Source organism: Marmota flaviventris, chromosome 10, assembly GCF_047511675.1.
Source record: "Marmota flaviventris isolate mMarFla1 chromosome 10, mMarFla1.hap1, whole genome shotgun sequence".
NCBI lineage: Eukaryota > Metazoa > Chordata > Mammalia > Rodentia > Sciuridae > Marmota > Marmota flaviventris.
The window spans coordinates 73,422,998-73,449,747 of NC_092507.1; the positions used below are offsets into that span (position 1 = coordinate 73,422,998).

Consider the following 26,750-nt stretch of genomic DNA (forward strand, 5'->3'; position numbering starts at 1 on the left):
ACCAACCAAAGGAGTTTAGTCAGGTTTTTTGTTATTGTTGGTGGTGGATCAATCCCACTGTCTCCCACATGTGAGGCAAGTTGTTCTACCACTGGACTCCACCCCCAGTCCCCAGGAGTTTAGGTTTGATGTTATCTGATCAACAGAATTGTTTCAGATTCCTAAGAAGAGTGATCTAGCAAATGGTGTTTTAAGACCATCAGTTGGGAATTGGTATGGAAAGTAGATTGATTGAAAGGGAAAGAGACTGCATACAAGAAAACCAACTAGATTATTTCAGTCATCTAAGCAAAAGGCCAATGAAAAGGAAAGTGGTGAAGAAAGAATGATGAAGATTGGTCAAACCTGTGAGAAAGGACAAATCAAAAGGACTTGGTAACTATTAAATGAAGAATAAAGGAAAGGGAAGAGTCAAGACATTTCAAGACTGGGACAAAGCAGGATATTAGGACAAGGAGCCAGTTAGACAATTCAAGGGTCTGCAGGTGTTGCTATAGTAAAAATCATCTGTGGTCCATTAACTCTCTCATTCTCTAAGGAACTAATGCTGAAAATTTAATGTCTTCCGCTTCTATTATGTCTTTAAAATCAGCAAAAGTGGAAAGTAGCTTCAAATGGTCACCATTGAGTGGACTAATACTGTAGTTACGTAGAATGGTTACCTTGTTTAGTGAGCCAGAAATGACAACTCATTGCTGTGTAGGTATGTGCTAATTTGAAAGGGATTGTTTACTTGAACTAGGAACTCCAGAAGGCTATGGAATTAACACTTCCCATATAATTCTTGCCAGTAAAGTTTAAAATTATTTTTCATTCATTATTCCTTTACTTTAGCTCTCGCCCATGTCCCATGCAGGCATTGGGAATGGGGTTCCCCTCAGTGGAATGGGCTAGCTGAGTAATAAAAGCTAGGAAAAATAGAATGAGAATAAAACCACAGAACACAGAAAATATTTCAAAAGCAGGGGCGGGCAAGCCAATCATACAGATCGAGTTTCTATACTAATGGCAAGATGGAGCCCATGCCTGCTTTATTTATATTGGGGGACATCAAAGGCCTTCCATAGAATGTTCTTCACCAAGAAAGGTTAAAGGTGGGCTGTCCAGTTCCAATCTCTGGAGCTACTATGAGGGATCTTCCTAGTAGAGCAGAGATAAAGGTCATGTGCATTGGACAATCTATTTTTGTGGAGAGCTACAGATAGTTCCCAAAGTTAAACCTAAAATCTCCTTGGCTAGCATACCAAGAGAAGACTCTCAAGTAATTCACGGGTGGCTTCCCACATTCAGCCATAATTTTAAATATATATTTATTTTTAATTGACATAGTAATTATATATAGTTATGGGGTATACTCTGATATTTAATACATGTATGCAGTGTCTAATGATTAGATCAGAATAATTGGCAGGTCACCTCAGATATTTATCATTTGTTGGGAATGAGAACACTAAATCCTCTTGACTAGCTCTTTTGAAATATTCGATTAATTGTTGTCAACCAATGTTATCCTATTCTGTTAGAAGTTGTTCATGCTCTCCAACTCCTGTACCTGTTAACCAACCTCTCTTCATCTCCTACTCCTTCAACACCCTTCCTACATTCTAGTAATCACTGTTCTGTTTTGGAGATTCACATATAAGTGAGAGCAAGCAGTATTTTTCTTTCGGTGCCTGATTGTCCTCTAGTTCCATTCATGTTGCTACAAATAACAGAATTTTTATTTTGGCATGACTGAATAATATTCCTGTTTATGCATGCGTACACACACACACACACACGTGTGTGCACATGCTGTATTTTCTTTATCCATTAATATGGATACCTAGGTTGATTCCATATCTTGACTGTTGTGAATAATGTTGCAATAAACATATCAGCACAGATATTTCTTCAACATACTTATTTCATTTACTTTGGATATATATATACCCAGTAGTTGGATTGCTGGATCATATGATAGTTGTGTTTCTAATTTTTCAAGGGAGCTCTATGCTCTATGCTGTTTTTCATAATGACTGTATTCACTTTTAATCCCATCAACATCATACAAGTTCCCTTTTCTCCACATCCTCATCAGCATTTGTTTTTTTTTTTTTTTTCTTTTTTAAGCATTTTAAAAATTTATTCATTTTTAGTTGTACATAATAGTAGAATGTATTTTGACATATCATACAGAGATGGAGTATAACTTCCTTTTTTGTCGTTTTATAAAGCCATTCTAATGGGGTGAGATGATATCTCATTACGGTTTTGATTTGCATTTATTCGTGGTGGTGAGTATTTTTTCTCAGGTGTGTTGGCCATTTATATATCCTCTTTAGAGAAATATCTATTCAAGTCATTTGCCCATTTTCTAATAGGATGTTTTTTCCCTTGCTGTTGACTTGAGTTCTTATGTATTCTAGATTTAGTTTGAAAATATTTTTTCCTCTCTGTAGGTTGTCTTATCAGTCTATTGATGATTTTCTTTATTGTGCAGAAGCTTTTTAATTTAATGTAACTTGTTAGTTTTGCTTTTTTTGTTGTTTGTATCATATTCAGAACATCCTTGCCCAGACCAGTGCTCCATTTCTTCTGTTTTCTTCTGGTAGTTTCATAATTTCAGGTCTTAACTTTTCAGTATTCTGTATATTTCAAGTTGATTTTTGTAGATGGTGAGAAAGAGGAATCTAGTTTTTTTTCTTCCTTATATGGATGACCAGTTTTCTCCACATCATTTATTGAAGAGACTTTCCTTTCTCTAATTCTTGCTGACTTTGTCCAAAATGAGTTGGCTATAAATTTATGGATTTATTTCTGAGTTCTCCTTTCTGTTCTATTGGTCTGAGTATCATTTTTTATTCTAGTACCATTCTGTTTGTGTTACTATAGCATTCTGATTTGTTCTTTTTATTCAGTATTGCCTTGGCATTTGAGGTCTTCTGTAGGTCTCATACAAATCTTAGGAGGGTTTTTCCTTCTGTGAAGAATGTCATTGATATTTTGATAGGAATTGCATTGAGTCTGTAGATCCCTTTAGATAGTATGGACATTTTAGTAATATTAATTCTTCCAATGCATAAACTTGTGATAGCTTTCTATTTTTATATCTCCTCTTCAATTTCTTTCATCAGTGTTTTATAATTTTCATTATAGAGCTCATTTGTTTCTTTGGTAAATTTTATTATTAGGATTTGTTTTTATAGATTTTATGACTAAGATTTCTTTCTTGACATTTTCTCAGCAATTTCATTATTGGTATATAACAGAGTTACTGATTTTTGTGTGTTGATTTTATATCCTGCAACCTTACTGAATTTACCATTTCTAACATTTCTTGGTGGAGTCCTTTTAGATTTTTCTATGTTATACATCATATCATCTGAAAACAGTGATATTTTTACCTCCTTTCCTATTTTAATGCCCTCTATTTCTTTCTCTTGCCTTATTACTCTGGCTAAGACTTGCAGCACTATATTGAATAACAGTGGTGAAGGTGGACATCCTTGTTTGTTCCTAATTTTAGAAGAATCAGTTTCAACTTTTTCTATGTATTATAATATTGGCTAAACAGTTTCATTTTTGTTGAGGTATTTTCCTTCTCATATAACTTGTTGAGTTTTTATTATGAAAGAATGTTCAATGTTAGCAATGCCCGTTCTGCATCTATTGAGATGATCACATGGTTTTTAATCCGTGACTCTATTTATTCTCTCTATTATTTTTATTTATTTACATATATGGAATCTTCCTTGTATTCCTAGAATGAAACTATGTTCATGGTATATAGTTTGTTTGTTTTGTACTGAGGTTTGAAACTAGGGCCGCTTTACCACTGAGCTCCAGTCTCAACCCTTTTTATTTTTTACTTTGACACAGTACTTCACTAAGTTGTTCAAGCTAACCTTGAAACAACTGTTGCCTCAGCCTCCCAGGTTGCTGAGATTATAGACTTGTACTACTGCTCCCAGAAGTGTTTGGTCTTTTTAATGTGTTGTTGAGTTTGATTTGCAAGGGTTTTGTTAAGGATTTTTGCACCTATCCTCATCAGGAACATTGGTCTATAGTTGCTTTTTGTGTGTTGTGTTCCTGTCAGATTTTAGTAGCAGGCTAATGTCAGCTTTGTAGAATGAGTTTGGTCGAGTTTCCTCCCTTTCCATTCTTTGTAATTATTTAAGAAGATTTGGATTAATTGTTTTTTAAAGGTTTGGTCAAATTAATTCAGCAATAAATTCATATAGTATTTGGCTTTTCTTTTCTTTGTTATTGGTTCAATTTGTCATTGGTCTGTTCAAGTTTTCTGTATCCTCATGTTTCAATTTTGTAGATTTTTGTGTCTAGGACTTTATTCATTTCCTTTATGTTTTCTTCCCTGTGAACTTCCCTCAGTACTAATTTTGCTGTATCCCATAGCTTGATATGTTTTGTTTTCATTTTCTCTCTAGGTTTCTTCATTGACTCATCCATTTCTGCTAGGGTTTCCAGTTTGTTGGCATATATAGTTGTTCCTAATGAATCTTTGTATTTCTGTGATAGCAGATATCCTTTTTCATTTCTGATTTTATTTACTTGGGTCTTCTCTCTCTTTCTCCTTCCCCTCCCCCTTTGATTAGGTTTTGTCAGTTAACTTTTAAAAACAAAAAACAAAAAAACAACACTTCTTTGTTTCATTGATCTTTAGTTTTAGGGTTTCGTTTTATTTTTTCTTTTATTTTGGTTTCTATTTTGTCTATTTCTGCTTAGATCTTTGTTATTTCTCTCTGCTAGTTTGGTTTTTTTTTTTTTTTTTCCTTGCTTTTCTAGTTAGCCTAATGATACAACACAATATTGTATCATTAGGCTATTTGTAATCTTTTTTTACTTGTTTGTTATCATAGGCAATTGTTGCTGTGTATTTCCCTTAGTAGTGTTTTTGCTATATTCCATGACTTTTGGAATATGTTGTTTTCATTCTCCATCTTGATTTCTTTATTGACCCATTGATTATTCAAGAAAACATTGCTTAAGCTGGGCATGGCCACACAAGCTTGTAATTCCAGTGATTTGGAGTCTGAAGCAGGAGGATGACAAATTGAAAGCCAGCCTCAGCAACTTAGCAAGACCCAGAGACCCCATCTCAAAAAATATTAAGGTCTGGGAGTGTTGCTCAGTGGTAAAGCCCTCTTCAGTTTGATCTCCAATAAAAGAGGGAAGAAGGTGAACTAAAATAAAACGAGAAATCAATATGAGAAATTTTAGAATTGCACAAATTTTTGGAATGGAACAGTTGTTAAATTTGTATGTATTTGTACAATTCTAAATTTCTCTTATTGATTTCTAGTTTTATTCCATTATGATTCGAGAAGGAACATTCTCTAATTTCAATTTCCTAAAAATTTTGTTGCAGTTATGTCCTAATTATGGTCTACCTGGAGAATGCTCCATGTTGTACTAATGAGAAGAATAAAAATTCTACATTGTGTTAAATATTCTGTAAATGTCTGGTAGGTCTATTTGGTATGTAATACAGTTTAACTCCAGTGGGGTTTTTGTTGGTTTGTTTAATGATCTAACCATTGATCAAAGATCAAAGTAAGTTGTTGAAATCTCTAGTTATTACTGTATTAGAGTCTCTCTCGAACGCGCCCGATCTCGTCTCCTTTTAGATTTAATAATGTTTGTTTTATATAATTGGGTGTTCCAGTGTTAAGTACATATATATTTACATTTGTTAATTTCCTCTTGTTGAATGTATCCCTTTACCATTATATCATGACCTGTTTTGCCCCTTTTTACAGTTTTTTACTTAAAATGTACAGTTATTCTGTGCATTTTTGGTTTCCATTTGCAGTGTGTAATTTTTTTTCCATCCTTTCAGTTTCAGCCTATGAGTATCTTCACTGGTGAAGTGAGCATATCACTACATCTAGTTTTATTATCCATTCAGTTAGGCTCTATTTTTTTAACTGGAGAATTCAACCCATTGCCATTCAAGGTTATTACTGATTAGTACAAACATACTCCTATCATTTGCTTTTTTTTTTTTCCTGGTTGTAAATGTTCTTTGTTCCTTTCTCCCTCTTCCTCTTTTGTTCATCCTTCATGTTTGGTGATTTTCTGTGGTGATGAGTTTTGATTTTCTTTTATTTATCTGTTCTTTTAGTAATTTTTGTATTTTCTCATGTTTTTATGATAGTAGTTATCATCCTTTTGCTTCTAAGGTAGGACTCTCTTAAATATTTCAGGTCTAGTGATGATGAATTTCCTGTTTTTGCTTGTTTTAGAAACATTTTATTTCTTCTAAATTTCTGAATGATAGCTTTTCTGGTCAGAGTATTCTTGGTTGGCAGGTTTGGTTTTGTTTGTTTTCCTTACAGGAATTTGAATACTTCATCCATTTGAAATTTCGTCCATTTTCTCTTGGACCTTCAGATTTCTGTTGAGAAGTCTGCTATTAGTTTCATGGGGATTCCCTTCTATGAGACTTGACACTTTTGTTGTTTTTAGAGTTTTCTCTTTGTCTTATGCTTCCAACAGTTTAACTATAATATGCCTTAGAGAACATTTTTATTGATTGAACTTTTCAGGGTCTTTTGATCTTTCTGGACCTGGATGTTAATATCTTCCCCAAGATTTCGAAAGTTTTTAGGAGTTCATTGAATAGATTTTCTTTGCCTTTCCCCTTCTGTATTCTTTTCTGGGACTCCCCAAAAGCAAAAAGTTACTCACTTAATGGAGTCATGTCAGTCCCATCCCAGGCTTTCTTTAATTTTTTTTTTTTTTTAAATTCCTGGTCAGGCAATTCTTCAGTTTCCTTCTCTTTGGGTTTGTTGCTAAAGAGTTTAGTTTAGGCTTCTTGTATCCCTAAGTTGATAACTTATCCATTGGCAATCATTTGCCTTTACCACTTTTATAGGGTGGCTTTCATTGTAACAAACTTTCTCCTGGTAATGTGTCCTAGGGTGTTGGTTTGATAGGCTGTGTTGGCTTTGGCTGCTTTAGTGTAGTGTCTGTGTTTCTGATTCAGTTATAATCAACATTGGTGATGTCTGTGTGTACCTCAGTGGCCTAGGCTACAGAGATATAGAACTGTACTATTAGCTGGGATGCAGCTTTCATAGATATGGTAGGTTTGCTGCCAGTTCTGGGTGTAATGCACTTAGCTACAGATACAGGACACCTGTCAGTTTCCAAGGGTTGCATGAGGGGAACCACCCTGCCAGGCCTGGGCAGGTGAGGCACAACTGGTGTGGCAGCAGAGGCATGCTACTCATCAGTTCCCAAGGGCTCTGGGAGGGTGGGGGTGCTATAGTATACCCAAGTGGTTGTGACACAGTGGATCCAGTAGTGAGGTAGGGTGCCTGTCAGTGTCTGAGAGCTACTTGGAAGCCAGGCCACACCAGTGGGCCAGAAGAGGTACTAATCAGGTCACCTCACAAGGTCTCTGGGGTCTGCTTCTAGAGTCAGTGTGCCGAGGTTCTGTGAACAGGCTGCCCAGCTGCTCTTCAGATTCCTTTGCCTGCTGAGCTACTCAGAGCTGGATACTTGACTACTTCCTCAGTGGTGGGTGGCTTGGCAAGACACACCTGAGTGTTTTACCTAGGATTCTACACGCCAACTCTCTTGGGGAGGAAGGCCTAGTTGTTGCCCCATGATTTTTTAATTTTTTATTTCTCATTTACTTTATTATGACATAAATAATGATGAAATATTTCCCAGTCTTTATGTATTCTATTTTACTTAAATTCATTTCTTTTCTTCTTTTCATATAGGTCAGTACTTAAGAATACAACATAATTTCTGGACTTTATTAAAGAGAATAAAATGCTGATTTCAGCACTTGTACTTTTGTTCTATTTCAGATTTGGTGTGAAGAAGAAGCCAATTTATATTAATGTCATAAGGGATCCTATTGAGAGGCTAGTTTCTTATTATTACTTTCTGAGATTTGGAGATGATTATAGACCGGGATTAAGGAGACGAAAACAAGGAGACAAAAAGGTAATACTTAGTTTTTAAGACATTATCATACAGATAATTGTTTATTAAATGCAATGGCTGATGCTGTTTTTAAATTTTTTGTTGTTCCTGATAATAAATGTACTGTTTGCTACTGTGGAAATTTTGAAAGGAACTCCAAAGTATATAGCAGCAGAAGTAAAAGTATGTATGTAGCTAATATCTTGAAATATGCATAATTTCTTGTGATTTAAAAAAAATATTTTTCTTGGCCTAGTACTGAATATCCACTTTATTATAGTCCTTTTAATAATTTTCCAGGGCTGGGATGTAGCTCAATGTTAGAATACTGTTGAGAGCCGCAGCTGAAGCGGCCCCAGCAAACTTCCAGCTGATTGGCTCCTCTGCGGTGAGGCTCATTGGGCTGTTTCCCCGCCCTTTCAGACCACGGAGCTGCTCATTGGGGGACTCTTTTGGCTCCGCCACGTGACCCAGCCAATGGGGAGGATACAAAATGCCAGGACACCAAGGCAATTGACGGCTCCTTTTGGAATAATTGTACCACTGATGACATCATCAGCAAAAATACCCCTGCACTACCACAAGTCACTGCACCAACAGATAGTTCACAGTGCATGCAAGTGATACATAGTCCAGGCAAGTTCTGCAAGCAGTTCAAAGCAGAGGAATTCATTAATATGTCCATTTCCTCCCAAAGCAAATCGACTTTTTGATTGAGCATCACTTGTTGAGTTACATTATTCATTGATGCATCAGTTTATACAGTTTGTTGTGATAGCTACTGCAGAAGCTGTAGTTTGGTTTTATCTTTGTCTTCACCGGCACTGGGATGAAGATAGGAATTCTGGCAATGATGGCTAAAGAAAAAATTATGTAACATTCCAGCAGGCACTAAAAGAAAGGAATTTTCTGAACAATTTACATTATCCTGAACAGAATTATGAAATATAATGAAAAGCAAAGGTGAAAGTAAACAAACAGATCTGTTATTTATGTATTTATTTATTTATTTATTTATTTTTAGAGAGAGGTGAGAGACAGAGAGAGAGAATTTTTTAATATTTATTTTTTTTAGTTTTTGGCGGATACAACATCTTTGTTTGTATGTGGTGCTGAGGATTGAACCTGGGCCGCACGCATGCCAGGCGAGCGCGTTACTGCTTTAGCCACATCCGCAGCCCCAGATCTGTTATTTAAATGCCGCAGTCTGGCTGGGCATAATTCAGGAGCCACTTATCAAGCAGGAACAAACTTTATTTTTAGAATGCACACTGCACCCCAGGAGCTCTCCAGGAATTCCCCGAGAGTCCAACCACCACCTCTGGCCTTCCAAGGAGCACCTCAACCAGCGTCTTTCCGCTCTTCAGTCCGATTGGCTGGGTCGCGTGGGCGGAGCCAAAAGTCCCCCAGCGAGCAGCTCCATGGTCTGAATGGGCGGGGAAACAGCCGAATCAGCCTCACCGCAGAGGAGCCAATCAGCTGGAAATTTGCATGTGTGAATGTGTGAGGTCCTTGTCCAGCCCTAGGGTGGGGGGAAAACTAGGAGACCATTAAGACCATTATAATTATTGATTAATAAGATGAGTTTTCATATATAGTTTGGTTCTCTTAGTCTTAATGATGGCAATTTATATTTACTTGTAATCATCAGGATTAGTATTTTGCTAAAGCAGCTATTCAGACAAGAAGAGAATAATGGGTGGACAAAGTTTGTATCAGGTTCAGATTTGTATTGTCTTCCATTTCAGTGCATCCTCTAGAATATCACCAGATTTATATTTCTAAGAACTATACTAATTTTTCCCTTTTCTAGCAGAATACCTTTATTGGGATCTCATTGCTCACAGAATTACCTAAGGCATAGGAAACATAATCTGATAGGATCTGAGACCTACCTCTCCTGTCTTAATTTTCCACCAGGCGCCCAGCCAACTGCTTCAACAATATGAAATGTCACCATCCTCCAAATTTATTATCAATTCATATTCTTTGCACATGTTATTCCTTATTTAATATGCCTTTTATTCACTCTGAAAACTCTGTTTACCTTTCAGATTTCTTAACATTTCCTCTTCCATAGTCTTTTCTATTGTACTCAAGCAGAATTAGTCATCCCTTTTAAAGTTCCCAGAGCATGCCATCTCTACTTTTTTTTCTATTTATTTATTATCATGTGGTGTTGAGGATCGAACCCAGGGCCTCACCCATGCTAGGCGAGTGCTCTACCGCTGAGCCACACACCCATCTCTACTTTTAAGCATTTGTATTATTGTCTTCCCCCAAATGTAGTGAACTTCCTGAAGCATGCATTTAATTTATCTTTGAGTCCTAGTACTTAACATGGTACCTAGTTTATATGTAAGCGCTTAATAAATGACTTAATGTGTAAATTATGCACATTTTAAACTTTAAAATGTTGTACAGGAGTGATGCTAAGTATGTTATATATAATAATCAACATGTAACAAAATTTTTTAAGTTAGGTGTTTCTTTGTCACATGATGGGGCAATATATTTTTGTTTTGTTTTCGTTTATTATGTTTTCTAGAAATTGTATTTCTTTGCTTAGTGTGAAAACATTAGGAAAAATGTACTGACTCAAACACAAATAAGTAACCAAATCTTTTTTCCCAGGGTACACCTATATTTAAGCATTAATTTTCTAAAAAAATATTATATTCTACAGAATTTTGTGAAATCTATTAACATAATTCTTTTGTGGCCTAATACTTTATAGAACTATTTTGCTATTTATTTCTAAATCTGCTTTTTAGAAATTATTGGTTTTGCTCATTTTAGTTGTTATCATTTAGTCTGTTACTCAGTAAATGTTTGTACTCATCTTTCTCCATTGATAAAAGGAGTAAGTCATGTCTGTTCCCGAATGCACCATTTGGCACTATCAGCCTTGGAATGCATGGTTGTGTGGTTGCTGTCCTATGTAGTTTAGGGGATTGAGCAATAATAATTCTTAATGAAATTAGCAATAATAACTTCCATTTATTGTATACCAAGCACTGTTTTAAGTTATTTATACATGTTTTCAAGTAGCTCACACAATTCTATGAGGTAATTGCTGTTATTATCCTCATGTTACAGTAATTTTGACACAGAAACATTATATACCTTGCCTAGTGTCATACAACTATAAGCTGGAATTTAAATTGAACCACTCTAATTTTATAGCCCATAGTTATAACGCCTCTTTTTTTTTTCCCTAAAAACATTTTATGTGAAAGATGTGACAGAAATACTTTTAATATGCATGGAAATATCCAAGAAGATATTTTAACATCAAAGTTGTTGAGACTGCATGTATATAAAACATTTCTCAAAATGAAGACATACTTGAAGATAATGTAGATTAAACTGTGGCCATGATTATGTTGGAAATACAAAGTCCCTTATTTTCAAAACAGTTTGAATCTCTTCATTCCCATGAAATTGTATATTCGTACCTCAAGTGATATGCAAAGAACTATTAGGCAATATTCAGTTCATCACTCATGGCAATTATTATGTTATAAACTGTAGCATTCCAATAATTTGAACTGCTTTCTGGTTATACTGTCAAACAGTAATTTGAAACACATTTCATCTATTTATACTTAGGATAGGTTTCAGTTGGTCTCATGAGGAACAAAAGATTTGTTTTGCTGGGTGAAGTAGTACCACTTACGTGCCTTAATTCCAGCTACTTGGGAGGCTGAGGCAGAAGGATTACAAGTTCAAGGCTATCCACAGCAACTTAGCCAAACTATCTTAAAATAAAAAAATAAATAAAAAGGGATGAGCTATAGTTCAGGAATAGAGCATCCCTAAATTCAATCCCCAGTACTGCCCCCCCCCCCCAAAAAAAAACTTTTTGTTTTACTTGGGAAATTTTAAATGCTCTGTGTTTTTTTATATTTTAGAATCAGAGTTTAACCTAATTACCTAGAAAGTAGAAACAAATAAGAGATTTGAAGGCTTTTATTGAAGAACCATATAGATTAAATTACGGTTGTCAAACTTTTGAATCTCAGAACTCCTTTTATACTCTTAAATAAAAGTATAAAGAAACTCAAAGAGCTTTGGTTTGTATAAGCTAGACCTATTGATATTTTCCAACAGCAGAGTGGAAAGCCCATTTTATGTTAACATAAATAATTTTAATTCAAATAACCATCCCCCACCATTAAAAACTAAAAATACCAGTATCATTTTACATTTACAAATCTTTTAGCATCTGGCTTGAATAGCCTGATTTTCATATCTGTTTCTGAATTCAGTCTGTTGTTATAGTCTTTTGGTTGGAGTCTATAAAGAAAATCCAACTTCATACAGATGTCATTGGAAAAGAGAGAATGTTAATAATAGCCTTTTCAGAAAATTGTAGCTATTCTTCAATATTTTAATACAAAAAAAAATTAAGTTTAGTCATGGAATCTGAAACCATAGCAGTGAACTTTTTATACTCTGCTACATCAGTATTCATTGATATATGTTACACTTTGAATTATTAACCAAGCACAATTAAGTGTGGGCGATAGGAAGTATTTATCACAACAGATAACATCAAAGACGGTGTGGGAGCACTGGGGTTGAATCCAGGGCCTCGTGCATGCTAGGCAAGTGCTCTACCAGCCTCCTTTTAAATTTTATTTTGAGACAAAGTCTCACTAAGTTAATCAAGCTGGCCTTGAACTTGCAGCCCTCCTGCCTTAGCCTCCCAGGTAGCTGGCATTATGGGCATACACCACTGCACCCAACTAGAAAAGTCTTTAAGTATTGAGAAATTGTTAGGCATGTGGCAGTAAATGTGAATTTGCCAAAATTTTATTTTTTGCTTAAAATTTAACTGGGGTGTGTGTGTGGGGGGTGTGTGTATGTACAGGGATTGAATCTGGGGTGCTCTACCGCTAAGCTCCCCCCTTTTTTTTTCTGTCTTTGAGACAGGGTCTTTCTAAGTTACTCAGCCTAACTTCAAACTTGCAGTCCTCCTGGCTCAGCCTTCCAAGCTGCTGGGATTACAGGCATGCACGACTATACTTAGCCAAAAGCTATCATGGTGCCTTCAGCAGCTCACTCTGATTGCTCAGTATTGCTTTGGCTATATCTTTTATATCATTGGATACCACAGAATTTCTCAACCTGGACACTGTTACTCTTTTAAGCCAGATAATTCTTAGTCATGAGGGACTGCCTATCCATTGGTGGATGTTTGAAAACTTCTCTGGCTTCGAGTGCAGAGGCATATGTATATAATCTAAGCAACTGGGGAGGCTGAGGTAGGAGGATCATAAGTTTGAGGCTATTCTCAGCAACTTGATGAAGACCTAAACAACTTAGCAGAATTCAGTCTCAAAAATGTTTTTAAAAGACTGGGGATATAGCTTGGTGCTAAAATGCCCCTACATTCAATCTCCAGTACCTCACCCCCCATCCCCACACAAATCCTCTGGTCTTCTTCTTGAGGCTCCCATGCCTCAATTGTAAGAACCAAAAATGTCTCCAAACATTGCCAGATGCCATCTAATAGCAAAGCAGCTTGTACATAATTTTAGCTTTGTACTGTCCTAATTATTAAATACTTTTATTAACTTTTTTTTTAACCAGAACACCAATGGGTTTATACTTATAGAAAGAGTAAATGTGTACGTGCTTTAAGTAAAAATCCAAAGAGAATTAGTTTTACTGGCTCCAGAGATCACAATTCCTTCCCCAATTAGCCTTTTCTATTTCTTTCTCTAAATTAAATTAAAATAGCTAGGAATTATAGTGAATTTAGTATATTATACTTAAAAATAGATATTGATGTGCAAAAGATAATAACAGTGTCAAAAGAAGTCCAGACTTACTGCTACCTGATCTTATCCATGGGCTTACAAAATATTGTCTCCATAGTCCTTAGCAATGCACAATTCTCTGACCATGTTTTGCTTGTGGAATGTGAATTTTACTATTTTGTGTCACAATATCATTTAAAAATTATTACTGCTGGGCACAGTGGCACACATCTGTGATCCCAGTGATTTGGGAGACTGAGGCAGGAGATTATAAGTGAGGTCCAGCCTGAGTAATTTAGGGAGATCCTGTGTTCAAATTAAAAAGGGCTGGGGATGTAGCTCTGTGGTAGAGCGCCTCTGGGATCAATCCAAAAAAGGAATATGTTACTGTTGTTTAGAAAAATATTTTATATGTAAAACACCACAGAAAATCTATATAATAACTTAGTAGCTGGCATACTTAAAGGTTTAATAACTTCTCATTATGAATCACATTCTTTATCTCAGTAAAAGATACCAGTATCCACACAGTGTACAACTCAAGAGTCAGCTTTGACCTCTCTTCTTCCTAGGTTTCTGATTGGACCATAGGTAGTTTCTTTTCACCAGAAGAGAGAAAATAGGAAGAGGAGTAAATTATAAGGGAGTTCAGGGAAGAGATGATGAATTCTATTTGGACTTGGCTTTGAGTCATCCATAAGTTGGGAGAGGTATCCACTAGACATTGTATTTGTACCTTAGACATATGTCAAGAATTCATGTCTGTTTTGATGCCAATACTATGATGCTGTTTTTGATAGTATAGCTCTGTAGTACAATTTGAGATCAGGTATTGTGGTGCCTTCAACATCACTCTTATTGGTCAATATTGCTTTGGCTATTTTGGTTCTTTCAATTTTCCATATGAATTTTAGGATTTTTTTTCTAGTTCTACGAAGAATCTGTATATTGCTTTGGTAATATGGCCATTTTTGATCATGTTAATTCTGCCTATCTAAAAGAAGATGGATAGGTCTTTCCATCTTCTAAGGTCTTCTTCAATTTCTTTCTTCCGTGTTTTATAATTTTCACACTATAGAAGTCTTTCACCTCATTAAAATTATTCTAATGTATCTTATTATTTTTTATTCTATTATGAATGAAATTATTTTCTTGATTTGATTCTCAGAAGATTCATCGTTGGAATATAGGAAAGCTATTGATTTTTTTATGTTGATCTTGTATCCTTATGCTTTGTTGAATTTGTTTATCAGCTATAGAAGTCTTCTGGTAGAGTATTTCAGGTTTATTAAGTATAGGATCATGTCATCAGCAAACATAAATAATTTGACTTCTTTTCCCATTTGTATCCCTTAATTTCCTTGGTGTTTATCCAAATGAACTAAAATCAGCATACTGTAGAGATACATGCATACCAATGTTTATAGCAGTGCAACTCACAATAGATAAGTTATGGAACCAGCCTAGATATTCCTCAGTAGAAGACTGAATAAAGAAAATATGGTAAATATATACAACAGAGTTTTAGTCAGCAATAAAGAAGAATCAAATTATGCCATTTGCTGGTAAATGGATGAATTTGGAGAACATCATACTGAGTAACATAATCCAGACTCAGAAACACTCAAGGGTCATATGTTTTCTCGAATGTACATAAGCTAGAGAGAAACAAGAATTTAAAATGGTGGTGGTAGGTGGGGATCTCATGAAAATAGAAGGGAAAACAGTGGTACAGTGAGGTATGGGAAGGAGATTCAGAGGGAGGAGGGAAGGATAGCGAAGGGGAGGAACTATGAATGAAATTGACCAAACTACATCATGTACATGTATGAGTATATCACAGTGAATTCCACTTTTATATGTCTATACTGCACCATTAAAAATAAATTTATACAGGGGCTGGGGCTGCAGCTCAGTGGTAGAGTGCTTGCCTCGCATGTGTAAGGCACTGGGTTTTGATTCTCAGCACCACATATAAATAAAAAAAAAGAAAAAAATTAAAAATAAAATAAATAAATTTATAGAAAAAAGGCCAATCCATAGAGGAAGGAGTTTGGGAGAGGGAGGAGTGGGAAAAGGGATAGACTGGTGCTATAGTCAGCTTTTTTTACTGCTGTGACTAAAAGACCTGACAAGAACAATTTTAAAGAGGAAAAGTTTATTTTGGGGCTCATGGTTTCAGAAGACTCAGCCCATAGACAGCCAGTGCCAGTCCTCAGGGCCAGAAGTAAAAAAGAAGAAGTGTATAGCAAAGGAAAGCAGCTATGGACATGCCACCACAAAGCAGATAGATACTCCCATCACCACAGACAAAATATATACCCCAGAGGCATGGTCCCAATGACCTACCTCCTCCCTGCCTGCAGTTAACACTCATTTAATCCCCATGGAGAAGATTAATTCACTGATTAGGTTAAATTGCTTATTTATAACCCAATCATTTTACCTCTAAACTTTCTTGCATTGTCTCACATGTGAGCTTTTGGGGGATACCTTATCTATACCATAACAATTGGTGATTGAAATAAAACAAATTACATTATGTGCATTTATGAATACATCAAAATGAACCCCACATTTATGTATAACTATAATGCACTAATTAAAAAGAAATAGTTCTAACACTAAAGAAGAAATTGTCAACATTAGGTAGAAGTTGAAACCATGAGACTAAATGTGATTGCACTTAGAAAATATAGTATGAAAAAAGGACCATGTGAACAAAGAAGGAAAAGCAGAGGTATAAGTGTGCATGTCTGGGGAATACTAATACTTAATAATACTAACACTTAAGGAGTAGGTAGAAAGAGTAGAGCATAGCAAGGAAACTAAGAGAAGAGAATCAGAAGACAATGAGGCAGGTCCTGAAATTTGATTTCAAAGAGGTTAGTGAAATGAGGATTGAAAACTGGCCCTTAAATTTGTCAATGGGGAGATTATTAGGGACTTCAGAGGAACGAGTTTAAGTGGAATCCAAAGGGTTAAGGAGTGACTAAGAAATGAAGAAGTTAGGACTGAAGGGTAAGACTACTCTTGAAATAGAAGTTTGGCTTTAAAAGGAACAGAAAACATCATGAAATGTTTCTCTTAGGTGACAGACATTTGGGCATATTCATACATCTAAAGAGACCAAGAAGTGAATGATACAAGAAACTGGAAAAACTGATGGAGCAGGGTCTCAGAATGGGAGAGGGTGGTATTCCCATGTTAAAGATGGGAGCAATCAGAGGCTACAGGTGCTAGTAAGGTTTTACCTAAGAAGAAAATCAAGAGAGCTCAATCTTAGCTTCTGTTATCTATGTATAATATGAAGCAGGATCATTTGCAGAAAGGGATTAGAATGTAAATATAGTGTTCATCATTGTCAAACATCAAACTTTAATTTTTTAGCTTTTAATTTTAGCAGTCAAATACCTAAACTAATAATCTAAATGGTCTAAAGAACAATTTAATGTTTTATAGTTTTTAAAATCATTTGGACCTAGTTTACAAAGAAACACCTCCCCACCTCTATCCATAGTTATAGCATTTATTGTCAGCTGCTGATCAGGCACTGTATGGGGTGCTTGCAGTCACATTACATCTAACAACAATTCTTTGAGGTCAGGGTTATTCCTGCCATATAGTCTAGACCCCAAGACCCCCACTCCAGCATGTTGCTACAGCTCTCACAACTTAGGAAGGTGGTAGGATTTGGGGGACTGAATTCAGTTCTTTTTGACTCTAGGCCCAACCCAACTTTTGGTTCCTTCATTTCAGAAAATATAAAAGGCTTTATATTTCCAGGCGACTCCATTAAATAAGATTATGGGTTTTGTTTCTAACTCTCACCCCTATAATCTTTTTTGAAGTTTGGTAAAATATAATTAAAAAATTAACATTGGTGTGTTTTCTGGAGCCTAGAGATGAGAGCTAACGGCTGATCAAGATTTTTCTTATACTGAACTGGGTTTTTGAAAGAGATTGGAGTGTTTCTGTTCAAAATTCATTTGTCTGATTGTTTTCCTTTTTATTTTAAGAACTTGAAGTTTAACAAGAGAAAATTAGTCATTTATAGGAAATCCTATTTCTGAAATGTGACTGTAATATTAAAGAGATAGTTAATGGGAGTTAGCAAGTAACCAAGAAAACTTTGGTGATCAGGTACTGTGTGACAATCTTGTGATGTAAATAGGGAAGCCCAATGCTAATGTGATTGTTGGAAGCAATGTAGCAGTTCATGACTGAGATCTTAGTGGATCATAACACTGTATATAGTAAAGATGGTATTGAGTTGTCTTAATTTGATCTCTTTCACTAGGAAATTAATGGTTTACTTTATTCATCAAAAATTTATATAGGAAAGGGAGAATTTCTGGTATAGGCTAAACTCTGGAGCATTTACATGTATGAACAATTTTTGATTATTATTATTATTATTATTTTTTGTATTTTTCTTCACATCTTCCCTGCTACTGACCATCTTTGGCAGGAAAAAAACATCTTTCTCAAAAAATAAGGATCAGTAAAGAAGGCAAAGCCCAAACTACTGTTTCACTTTTATATTGTGTAATTAACTATTCAGTAGGTGAGTCAGGCAGATGCTATCAAACTGCTAAAACAAAGAAGCCCAGATAGTTAAAATAAGATTCTCTCTTTCACACATAGAAGCCTAGAGATGAAAGGTACAGGTTCTTGGGCAGCTTTGCTCTACACTGTCCTTCAAAGACCTAGGTTTCTCTCACCCTGCCATTATTTAAGGGTGGTTGTTATATCCTTTTTTGAATTTCGGTCACTATTACATCTGTTTTCTAGCCCATGGAAAGGAAGGAAGTGTAAGGCAGTTTCCTTCTAAGCAAGTAACCTAGAAGGTATGTACATCATTTCTGCCTTCCACTGCACTAGCAAGACCTTAGTCATGGTCACATTCAGCTAATGACAAAAGAGGCTAACATTCTGACCTGTGGAAGAAAGTAAGAATTGATTTTGGAGGTAACTCTTAGTCTGTCAAAGTGGTTTAGTAGATTTTAAACTACTGGCCAAAAAGAGATTTCAAGATGTTCTAAATATTTTCTTCGTTTGAAGTACTAGAATACTTAAAAGAGAAATGCAGAAACTAAGAGTTGGCTAATTTAAAATAGCCATCCTGCATGACTGTTCAGTTTTAATTATAATAGTATACATTTAAATTTGCAAAATTGTCTACATAATAATTCTATGGAAACGATATTGCAGCCTCTTTTGATATGCTAGTTTCTTGTATTTAAGTAAAACCTTTTTAATGTCTTTGAATCACACACACAAAATAGTGGTAAATGTGAATTCATCCATAAACACTTTAGTAACTTATTCATTTACTCTCTTATACTCTAGTTAGATACAAGCAAAAAGAAGCAGAGTAGCTCTGTTAAGTTTCACAGACAACATACTATTAGCTAAAGCCTGTTAGAAATTTAATAGAAATGGAATCAGAAATTTTTTCCAATCTGTCATAACCCAGTTTATTGAGCCAAAGATTTCATGGAAATTGAGACATGGTAGTGATTGTTAGTACATACTTCTTTTTATGAGCTAAGTTGACATAAATGATAAAACCATTTTTTAAAAAATGGCTTGGAGTAGTAAATCTAAGTCAGACGATCTTCACTGAATGAGTTTATTGGATCTTAAAAGTAAGCCACAGTATTTTCACTTTAAAAAAAATTATAGAGAACTCTAAAGGAGTGTCAAAATGCTTCATGAAAAAAAATTTAGTCTTTATCTGCACTAGAATTATGACTTTAATACTCAGTTTAAGCCCCCAAAGTGCTGTCTTTCCAGTAGCAGCTTACAACTATTAATTATGCAGTTTGGTTAGCACTATATTGTGTGCTATGAAGGACATGCATACTGCATGATCTTTTCAAGTCTTTATGATATTTGGGGAGACAGAATATAACACACGTTAAAACAAAAAGGCACAAAAAGCAAGTTTTATTGATTATGACGTTCATGTATAGATACCCAGATCCTAAGCAGGTTCTTAAAAGGCAATATTAGATACTTTATACAATGTGAAAGAAAATAAGTAAACTCTACTTTAGGTTAGAATAGTCTCTGGAAAGATAAGCTTTATGTGAACTCTATTGGAAGAGAGAATCTATGAGAAGAAAATTGAGTCAGCAGAGGTACAGAGTTGGGAGTGCATATGGTGTGCTTGTAAAGCTGTTAAACAGGTTCATGTGGTAAAGATGGAGATTACACAAAGAGATAAGGTGAGACTGGCACGCCGAAATCAGATTATGAAGTATTCCTGAAAAGCAAAATTAGGAGTTTGGTTTTTATTTTAATTAGTTATACATGACAACAGAATGCATTTTGATTCATTGTACACAAATGGAACACAGCTTTTCATTTCTTTGGCTGTACACAATATAGAATCACAACATTTGTGCAGTCATATGTATTTAGGGTAATGATATCTGCCTCATCCCACTATCTTTCCCACCCCAATACCCACCTCCACTCCCCTTTGCCTAATCCAAAGTTCCTCTATTCTTCCCTTCCCTTGCTCCCCCCACCCATTATGGATCAGCATCCACGTATCAGAGAAAACATTTTGCTTAGCATGATATTCTTCAACTTCATCAATTTACCCGTAAATGCCATAATTTTATTCTTTTTTAAACCTGAGTAATATTCTGTTGTTGTATATATACCAGTTTCTTTATCCATTCATCTATTGAAGGGCATCTAGGTTGGTTCCACAGTTTAGCTATTGTGAATTGAGCTGCTATAAACATTGATGTGGCTGCACTATAGTATGCTGATTTTAAGTCCTTTGGGTATAAACTGAGGAGTGGGATAGCTTGGTCAAATGGTGGTTCCATTCCAAGTTTTCTAAGAAATCTCCATACTGCTTTCCAAAGTGGTTGCACCAATTTGCAGTCAACCAACAATGTATGAGTGTGCCTTTTCTCCTGCATCCTCACCAATGCTTATTGTTGCTTGTATTATTGATAGTTGCCATTCTGACTAGAGTGATGAATTCTTAGAGTAGTTTTGATGTGCATTTCTCTAATGAGATGTCAAACATTTTTTCGTATATTTGGGATCAATTATATAATCTTCTTCTGAGAAAATTCTTTTTAGTTCCTTAGCCCATTTATTGGGCTATTTGGTTTTATTCTTTTTTAAAGCTTTACAAAGCCGATTGATTGGGCTATTTGGTTTTTTTTGTTTTGTTTTGTTTTCTTTTCTTTTCTTTTTAAGTTTTTTTGAGTTCTTTGTATATCCTGGAGATTAGTGTTCTATCTGATGTGTGTGTGTAGTAAAGATTTTCTCCCACTCTGTAAGCTCTCTCTTCATATCATTAATTGTTTTCTTTGCTGAGAAGAAGCTTTTTAGTTTGAATCCATCCCATTTATTGATTCTTGATTTTATTTCTTGGACTTTGGGAGTCTTGTTAAGGAAGTCAGGTCCTAATCTGACATGATAAAGATTTGAACCTACTTTTTCTTCTGTTGGGTAGAGGGTGTCTGGTCTAATTTCCAGGTCCTTGATCCACTTTGAGTTGAATTTTGTGCATGGTGAGAGAGAAGGGTTTAATTCTATTTTGCTGCATATGGATTTTCAATTTTCCTAGCACCATTTGTTGAAGAGACTATCTTTTTTCCAGTGTGTTTTGGTGCCTTTGTCTTGTATGAGATAACTGTATTTATGTGAGTTATTTTCTGTGTCCTCTGTTCTGTACCATTGGTCTACATGTCTATTTTGGTGCCAATACCATGCTGATTTTGTTACTATAGCTCTGTAGTATCGTGTAAGTTCTGGTATTATGATGCCTCCTGCTTCATTCTTCTTGCTAAGTATTTCTTTGATTATTCTGGGTCTCTTATTTTTCCAAATGAATTTCATGATTGCTTTTTCTGTTTCTTTGAGGAATGTCATCTGGATTTTAATTGGAATTGCACTAAATCTGTTTAATGCTTGTGGTTGTATTATGGTCATTTTGACAATGTTAATTCTGCCTATTCAAGAACATGGGAGATCTTTCCATCTTCTAAGGTCTTCTTCAGTTTCTTTCTTTAGTGTTCTGTAGTTTTCATTCTAGAGGTTTTTAACTTCTTTTGTTAGATTGATTCTGAAGGTTTTTTTTTTTTTTTAAAGCTATTGTGAATGGGGTAGTTTTCCTAATTTCTCTTTCAGAGAATTCATCACTGCTGTATAGAAATGTGTTTGATTTATGAGTATTGATCTTATATCCTGCTACTTTGCTGAATTCATTTGTTAATTCTAGAAGTTTTCTGGTGGAATTCTTTGGATTCTCTAACTATAGAATCATCTCGTTGGTGAATTATGATAGTTTGAATTCTTCTTTTCCTATTCCCTTTAATTTCTTGAGTGTGTCTAATTGCTCTTGCTAGAGTTTAAAGGACTATGTTGAATAGAAGTGGTCAAAGAGGGTATCCCTGTCTTGTTCCAGTTTTTAGAGGAAATGCTTTCAATTTTTCTCTATTTAAAATGATGTTGGTCTTGGGCTTAGCATAGATAGCTTTTACAATGTTGAGGTATGTTTCTATTGTCCCTATAAGGTACTGGAAGCCATTAAAGGTCTCTGAGTAGAAGATGTTAGAAATGACTATATTTAAACTAATCCAGTTATTATACATAGCAGATTATAAAGAAGGGTGGGAAAGGAGCCCAATTAAGAAACTGTTAACAAGAATAAGTACACAACAATATTGTAAGATCCTGATGGCAGTGAAGATGGAAAAGGTAAAGATGAATAAGAAAGACATTACTTCAGGGACCTGAGGCAAAGGAGAAGAATAAGAAATGTTCTGAAATCTTAAATCTAGTTATAAGGGGCACTAAGACCCTTCCATAATATTAAATATGAAGTAACACTAGAAAAAAATTTAAATGCACAGTAAGTATTAGAGGATAGATAATAAGTGATCTGGAAGTATTCATTTGGAAGTCTTTTGCCTAGAAATTATCAATCAAGCCAAGAAAGTGTTGATGACTTTGCTGAGGAAGGGAATCGGCAGAGTGATGGCTGAGATGAATACCTAGTAAGTAGAAGGACCAAAATATACATTCAAATAAGATAATGATAGTATATTCAGAAAAACACCAAGAACCACCAAAAGAAGCCAAAAAGAGTGTTCAAGAAATAGAAAAAAATGTTTTAGTGTCAGGAGAGACCAAGAGCTATTTTAGAAAAGAGAAGGTGGGACCAAGGTCAAGGAAGCAAGAACCAACAAAACATTGTGTTTGACCTAGGGAGGAGAGATGGGGAGAGAGACACAGACATAAGACATCTCATTAATGAATGCCTACTATGACCCAGTCTTTGTGGTTGATTCATTCCTCAAGGTAATATTATTCTCTCAGTTTTTAGATGAGGAAACTTAACCCAGAACTGAAGTTTTCTGGGTTAAGCATTCAAAGCCAAGTTATGGGTCTTTTCACTGTGTCATGGCAGAGGTCTCCTATAAGAGAAATGAGCAAATTGTGGATTGTGATTTGCCAGGTTTAAGAAATTTGGGGCCTTATTCTTATAGGTTTTTTTGTTTTAATGGACCCTCTGAGTTTATTAAATTGTATGAGTTATAGTAGTACAACCTGAAGGCCTTAAAGAGTTATTTTAAGTAGCATCAAACATGATTCTAAAACCTTGAAGCCAGGGCTGCAGTTGTGGCTCAGCAGTAGAGCACTTGCCTCCCACATGTGAGGCCCTGGGTTCGATCCTCAGCACCACATAAAAATAAATAAATAAAATAAAGGTATTGTGTCCAACTACAACCAAAAAATAAACACAAAAATAAATAAATAAATAAAACCTTGAAGCCTTCTCTCAAAACAGATAGTCTTACTGCTCTTTCAAACCTCTTTCCAGAAATAACAGATGGTATTGTAAATTCTTCACTGCAACAACCAAATTTCCCAAGTTTGTTCTCTGGTATCTCTATGTCATATCTCAAATAGATAATTTCCTTAATAAGAAAGTGATATAAACCAGTGTTTACTTTTTTAAAACAAATTATTATCTGGGAGAATTTCCTTTCATGCAGTAAGAATTCTTATAAGCATTAGCATAAAACAAAGTTGTAGAAAAAATCCATTTTTAACTTTCCTCAGTATCTTGAATATGCTCTCATAACCTGCCCAATTCTTTTATTTTATTATCTTGCCTCACCTACTCCCATTCATTTATTTAATAACTTAGCACATTAAGGAATTTGATAGGTGAGACTTGAATTTATGGCTTACCGGTGCTCCTTTGTCTTTGTTTCAGACCTTTGATGAATGTGTAGCTGAGGGCGGCTCAGACTGTGCTCCAGAGAAGCTCTGGCTTCAAATTCCATTCTTCTGTGGCCACAGCTCAGAATGCTGGTAGGGATATAGTTAGCTTAAATTATATTCCTTATTATTTCTATAATCTGTGTTTCACAAGTGAATGTGTTGATCAAGCACTAGCTATAGGGAAGTCAGTAAAAGATATGACTGAAATAATATGTAATTAAATAATATCTAGCTTTGTTGTTTCTTTTTAAAATGCATTTAAAAGATTGCTTCCATAAATAATCTTCATAGTCTTTCCTCAGAAGCTAGATTGTATTTATTTATTTATCTATCTATCTATCTATTTATTTATGTTTTTGATGTCCTGGTTTGCTCTATTCCAGCAAAATTCTTAGAGATCACAGGTCACTTCATAAACCTTATTTTTTTTGTACTAAGCTTACAGTTTAGTTTTTCAGGCTAGATCAAGAAAAGGCTTAGGGGATAAATTATTATCCTATCCTAGTTTTACTGTTAAACTGATTTTCACTTTAAGAGAGCCAAGGTTATGGTTGTGGTTTAGTATATTAACAAACATAAGGTAGACAATGTATTTTATCTTGAACAAAGAATTTGTTTCTTCAGAGTGTGCAGAGTGTTCAGTTTTTAAGAATAATTGTACATTATTTATTTGTTCTAAGTCATTTTAGTAGCAAAAGTAGGGGAAAAAATAGGAACATATTCAACGTTAAATAGTCCTTAAAACCATAAGGAGAAATGTAAGAAATTTCTTCACTGTTTGAGATGTATTATTTGATTCCTGTGAAGTTGAAGGTCCTACTTGGTAGATTATTTCAAAGCATCATGATAACACAATACTTGGAAGCATAGGAAGAAAGTCTTCTCAATTTTTAACCATTTCCTTAAAACTCAGATTGGCAAATTAAAGCCTACAGACTACATTTGGCACATCGCCCAGTTTTGTTTTTTTATAAATAAAGCTTTATTGGAACACAGTCATATACATGTGTTTACTTATTATCTATGGCTGCTTTCAAGCTGCACTATCAGAGTTGAGTAATTGTGACCTAAACCACAGAGCCTGCAAAGCCTAAAATATTTACTCTCTGAACCTAGAAAAAGTTTGCCAAGCCCTGCCTTGAAACTATAAGGAGTTATTTCTCTACTGGGCATTACTAAGATTGTAATTGAATTTCTTCAATACGTTTCATACTCAGAAGTGGGGGAAACCTTGGAAATCAACTGATTCAATTCCTCTTACCCCTATCCCCCCCCTTTAATTTTAATAAAATAAAAATAAGAAAGTGACAAATGTGGAAGCCACCAGCTGAAGCGTACACTGTTGCTTAAAGTCAAAACTGGAACTAGGATTAAAGAATGTTAGAGCAAAATCTATTAACAGCTCTAGTTGACAAAATAAATAAAAATAAAAGATTTTTAGTCAAGCCTTTTCTTACCTATTTTCTGTTCCTCAAATATTTCAGGAAACACAGCTGGGTGCAGTGGTACAAATCTATAATCTCAGCGACTCAAGAGGCTAAAGTAGGAGGATTGCAAATTTGAGGCCAGTCTCAGCAACTTAGCCCAGACCCTGTCTCAAAATAAAAAATAAAAAGGGATGGGGGTGTAGCTCATGGTAAAAAAAAAAAAAAGCGTCACTGGGTTCAATCTCTGGTACCAAAACAACAACAACAACAACAACACATTTTCCCCCCTAAGAAACACTATGCTCAGCAAAAAACAAAAACACTAAGCTGAAATTAAGATAAGTGCTAAGTCAGGAATGGTAACACACACCCATTATCCCAGCTCCTCAGGAGATAGGCAGGAGGATCAAAAGTTTGGTCTGCCTGGGTCACTTAGGGAGGCCCTGTCTCAAAATAAAAATTTCAAAAAGTTTGGGGTCTAGCTCCATGTCAGAGCCCTTGCCCAGCATGCATGAGGCCCAGGTTTGATTCTCAGTACCTCACAAAAAAGAAAAAAAAAAAAAAGGAAAGAAAGATAAGCACTAAACACAAATTGCTTAGACCTTCCTAAAGAACTCTTGAACAAAGGTTATAGTGATTTAAAAAAAGAAATTATATTGACTCACTAAATCAGATAGAGGGAATATATGTTATATATGTGCATTTTAAAAACTGCCCTCAAAGTAGACTTTATTCATGTTAAGAATCCTCTAGTGAAGTCTGAATTAGCACTGCATTTTGAGCAGAAACTGGATGGAAGCAAAGGAAATGAAAAACAGGTGTGCCTACCAAAGGATGTTAATAAAAGGGCATTAAAGCTTTGGATATACATGTGTTTATCTATTTTTTCCATAATATACAGTATCACGGTCATCAGATACTTAGCAGATTTCACAGCCAGTTTTTTAACTCCTTTTCTTTGGTTTCAGGAATGTGGGAAGCAGGTGGGCTATGGATCAAGCCAAGTATAACCTAATTAATGAATACTTCCTAGTGGGAGTTACTGAAGAACTTGAAGATTTTATCATGTTATTGGAGGCAGCTTTGCCCCGGTTTTTCAGGGGTGCTACAGAGCTCTATCGTACAGGTATATAAATGATAGGTTTCTTTTTTGTTTTGTTTTGTTTTTTGTTTTAATTAGTTATACATGATAATGATAGGTTTCTTTGTGAAGCTGTCCCTAACTTTTTTTGTTTGTCTGTAACTAGAAAAATATGTTATTTGAAATTACGTCAGTAAAACACAACAAATAGAAAGGCAGGTATATTGTTTATTTCTGCTAAGTATTTTCAGTACAAAACAGTGC

At 35.1% G+C, this 26,750-nt stretch overlaps 1 protein-coding gene across 2 annotated transcripts in view; it reads left to right on the forward strand.

Annotated features, from left to right (window-relative positions):
• Positions 1-26,750, forward strand: part of Hs2st1 (heparan sulfate 2-O-sulfotransferase 1) — a 175,568-nt gene that overhangs the window by 143,226 nt on the left and 5,592 nt on the right. For both annotated transcript variants that reach the window (XM_071618011.1, XM_027935256.3), the window contains exons 4-6: positions 7,824-7,962; positions 23,971-24,068; positions 26,374-26,531. In XM_071618011.1, the coding sequence (XP_071474112.1) occupies positions 7,824-7,962; positions 23,971-24,068; positions 26,374-26,531 (395 nt within the window). The remainder of the gene's footprint in view (positions 1-7,823; positions 7,963-23,970; positions 24,069-26,373; positions 26,532-26,750) is intronic.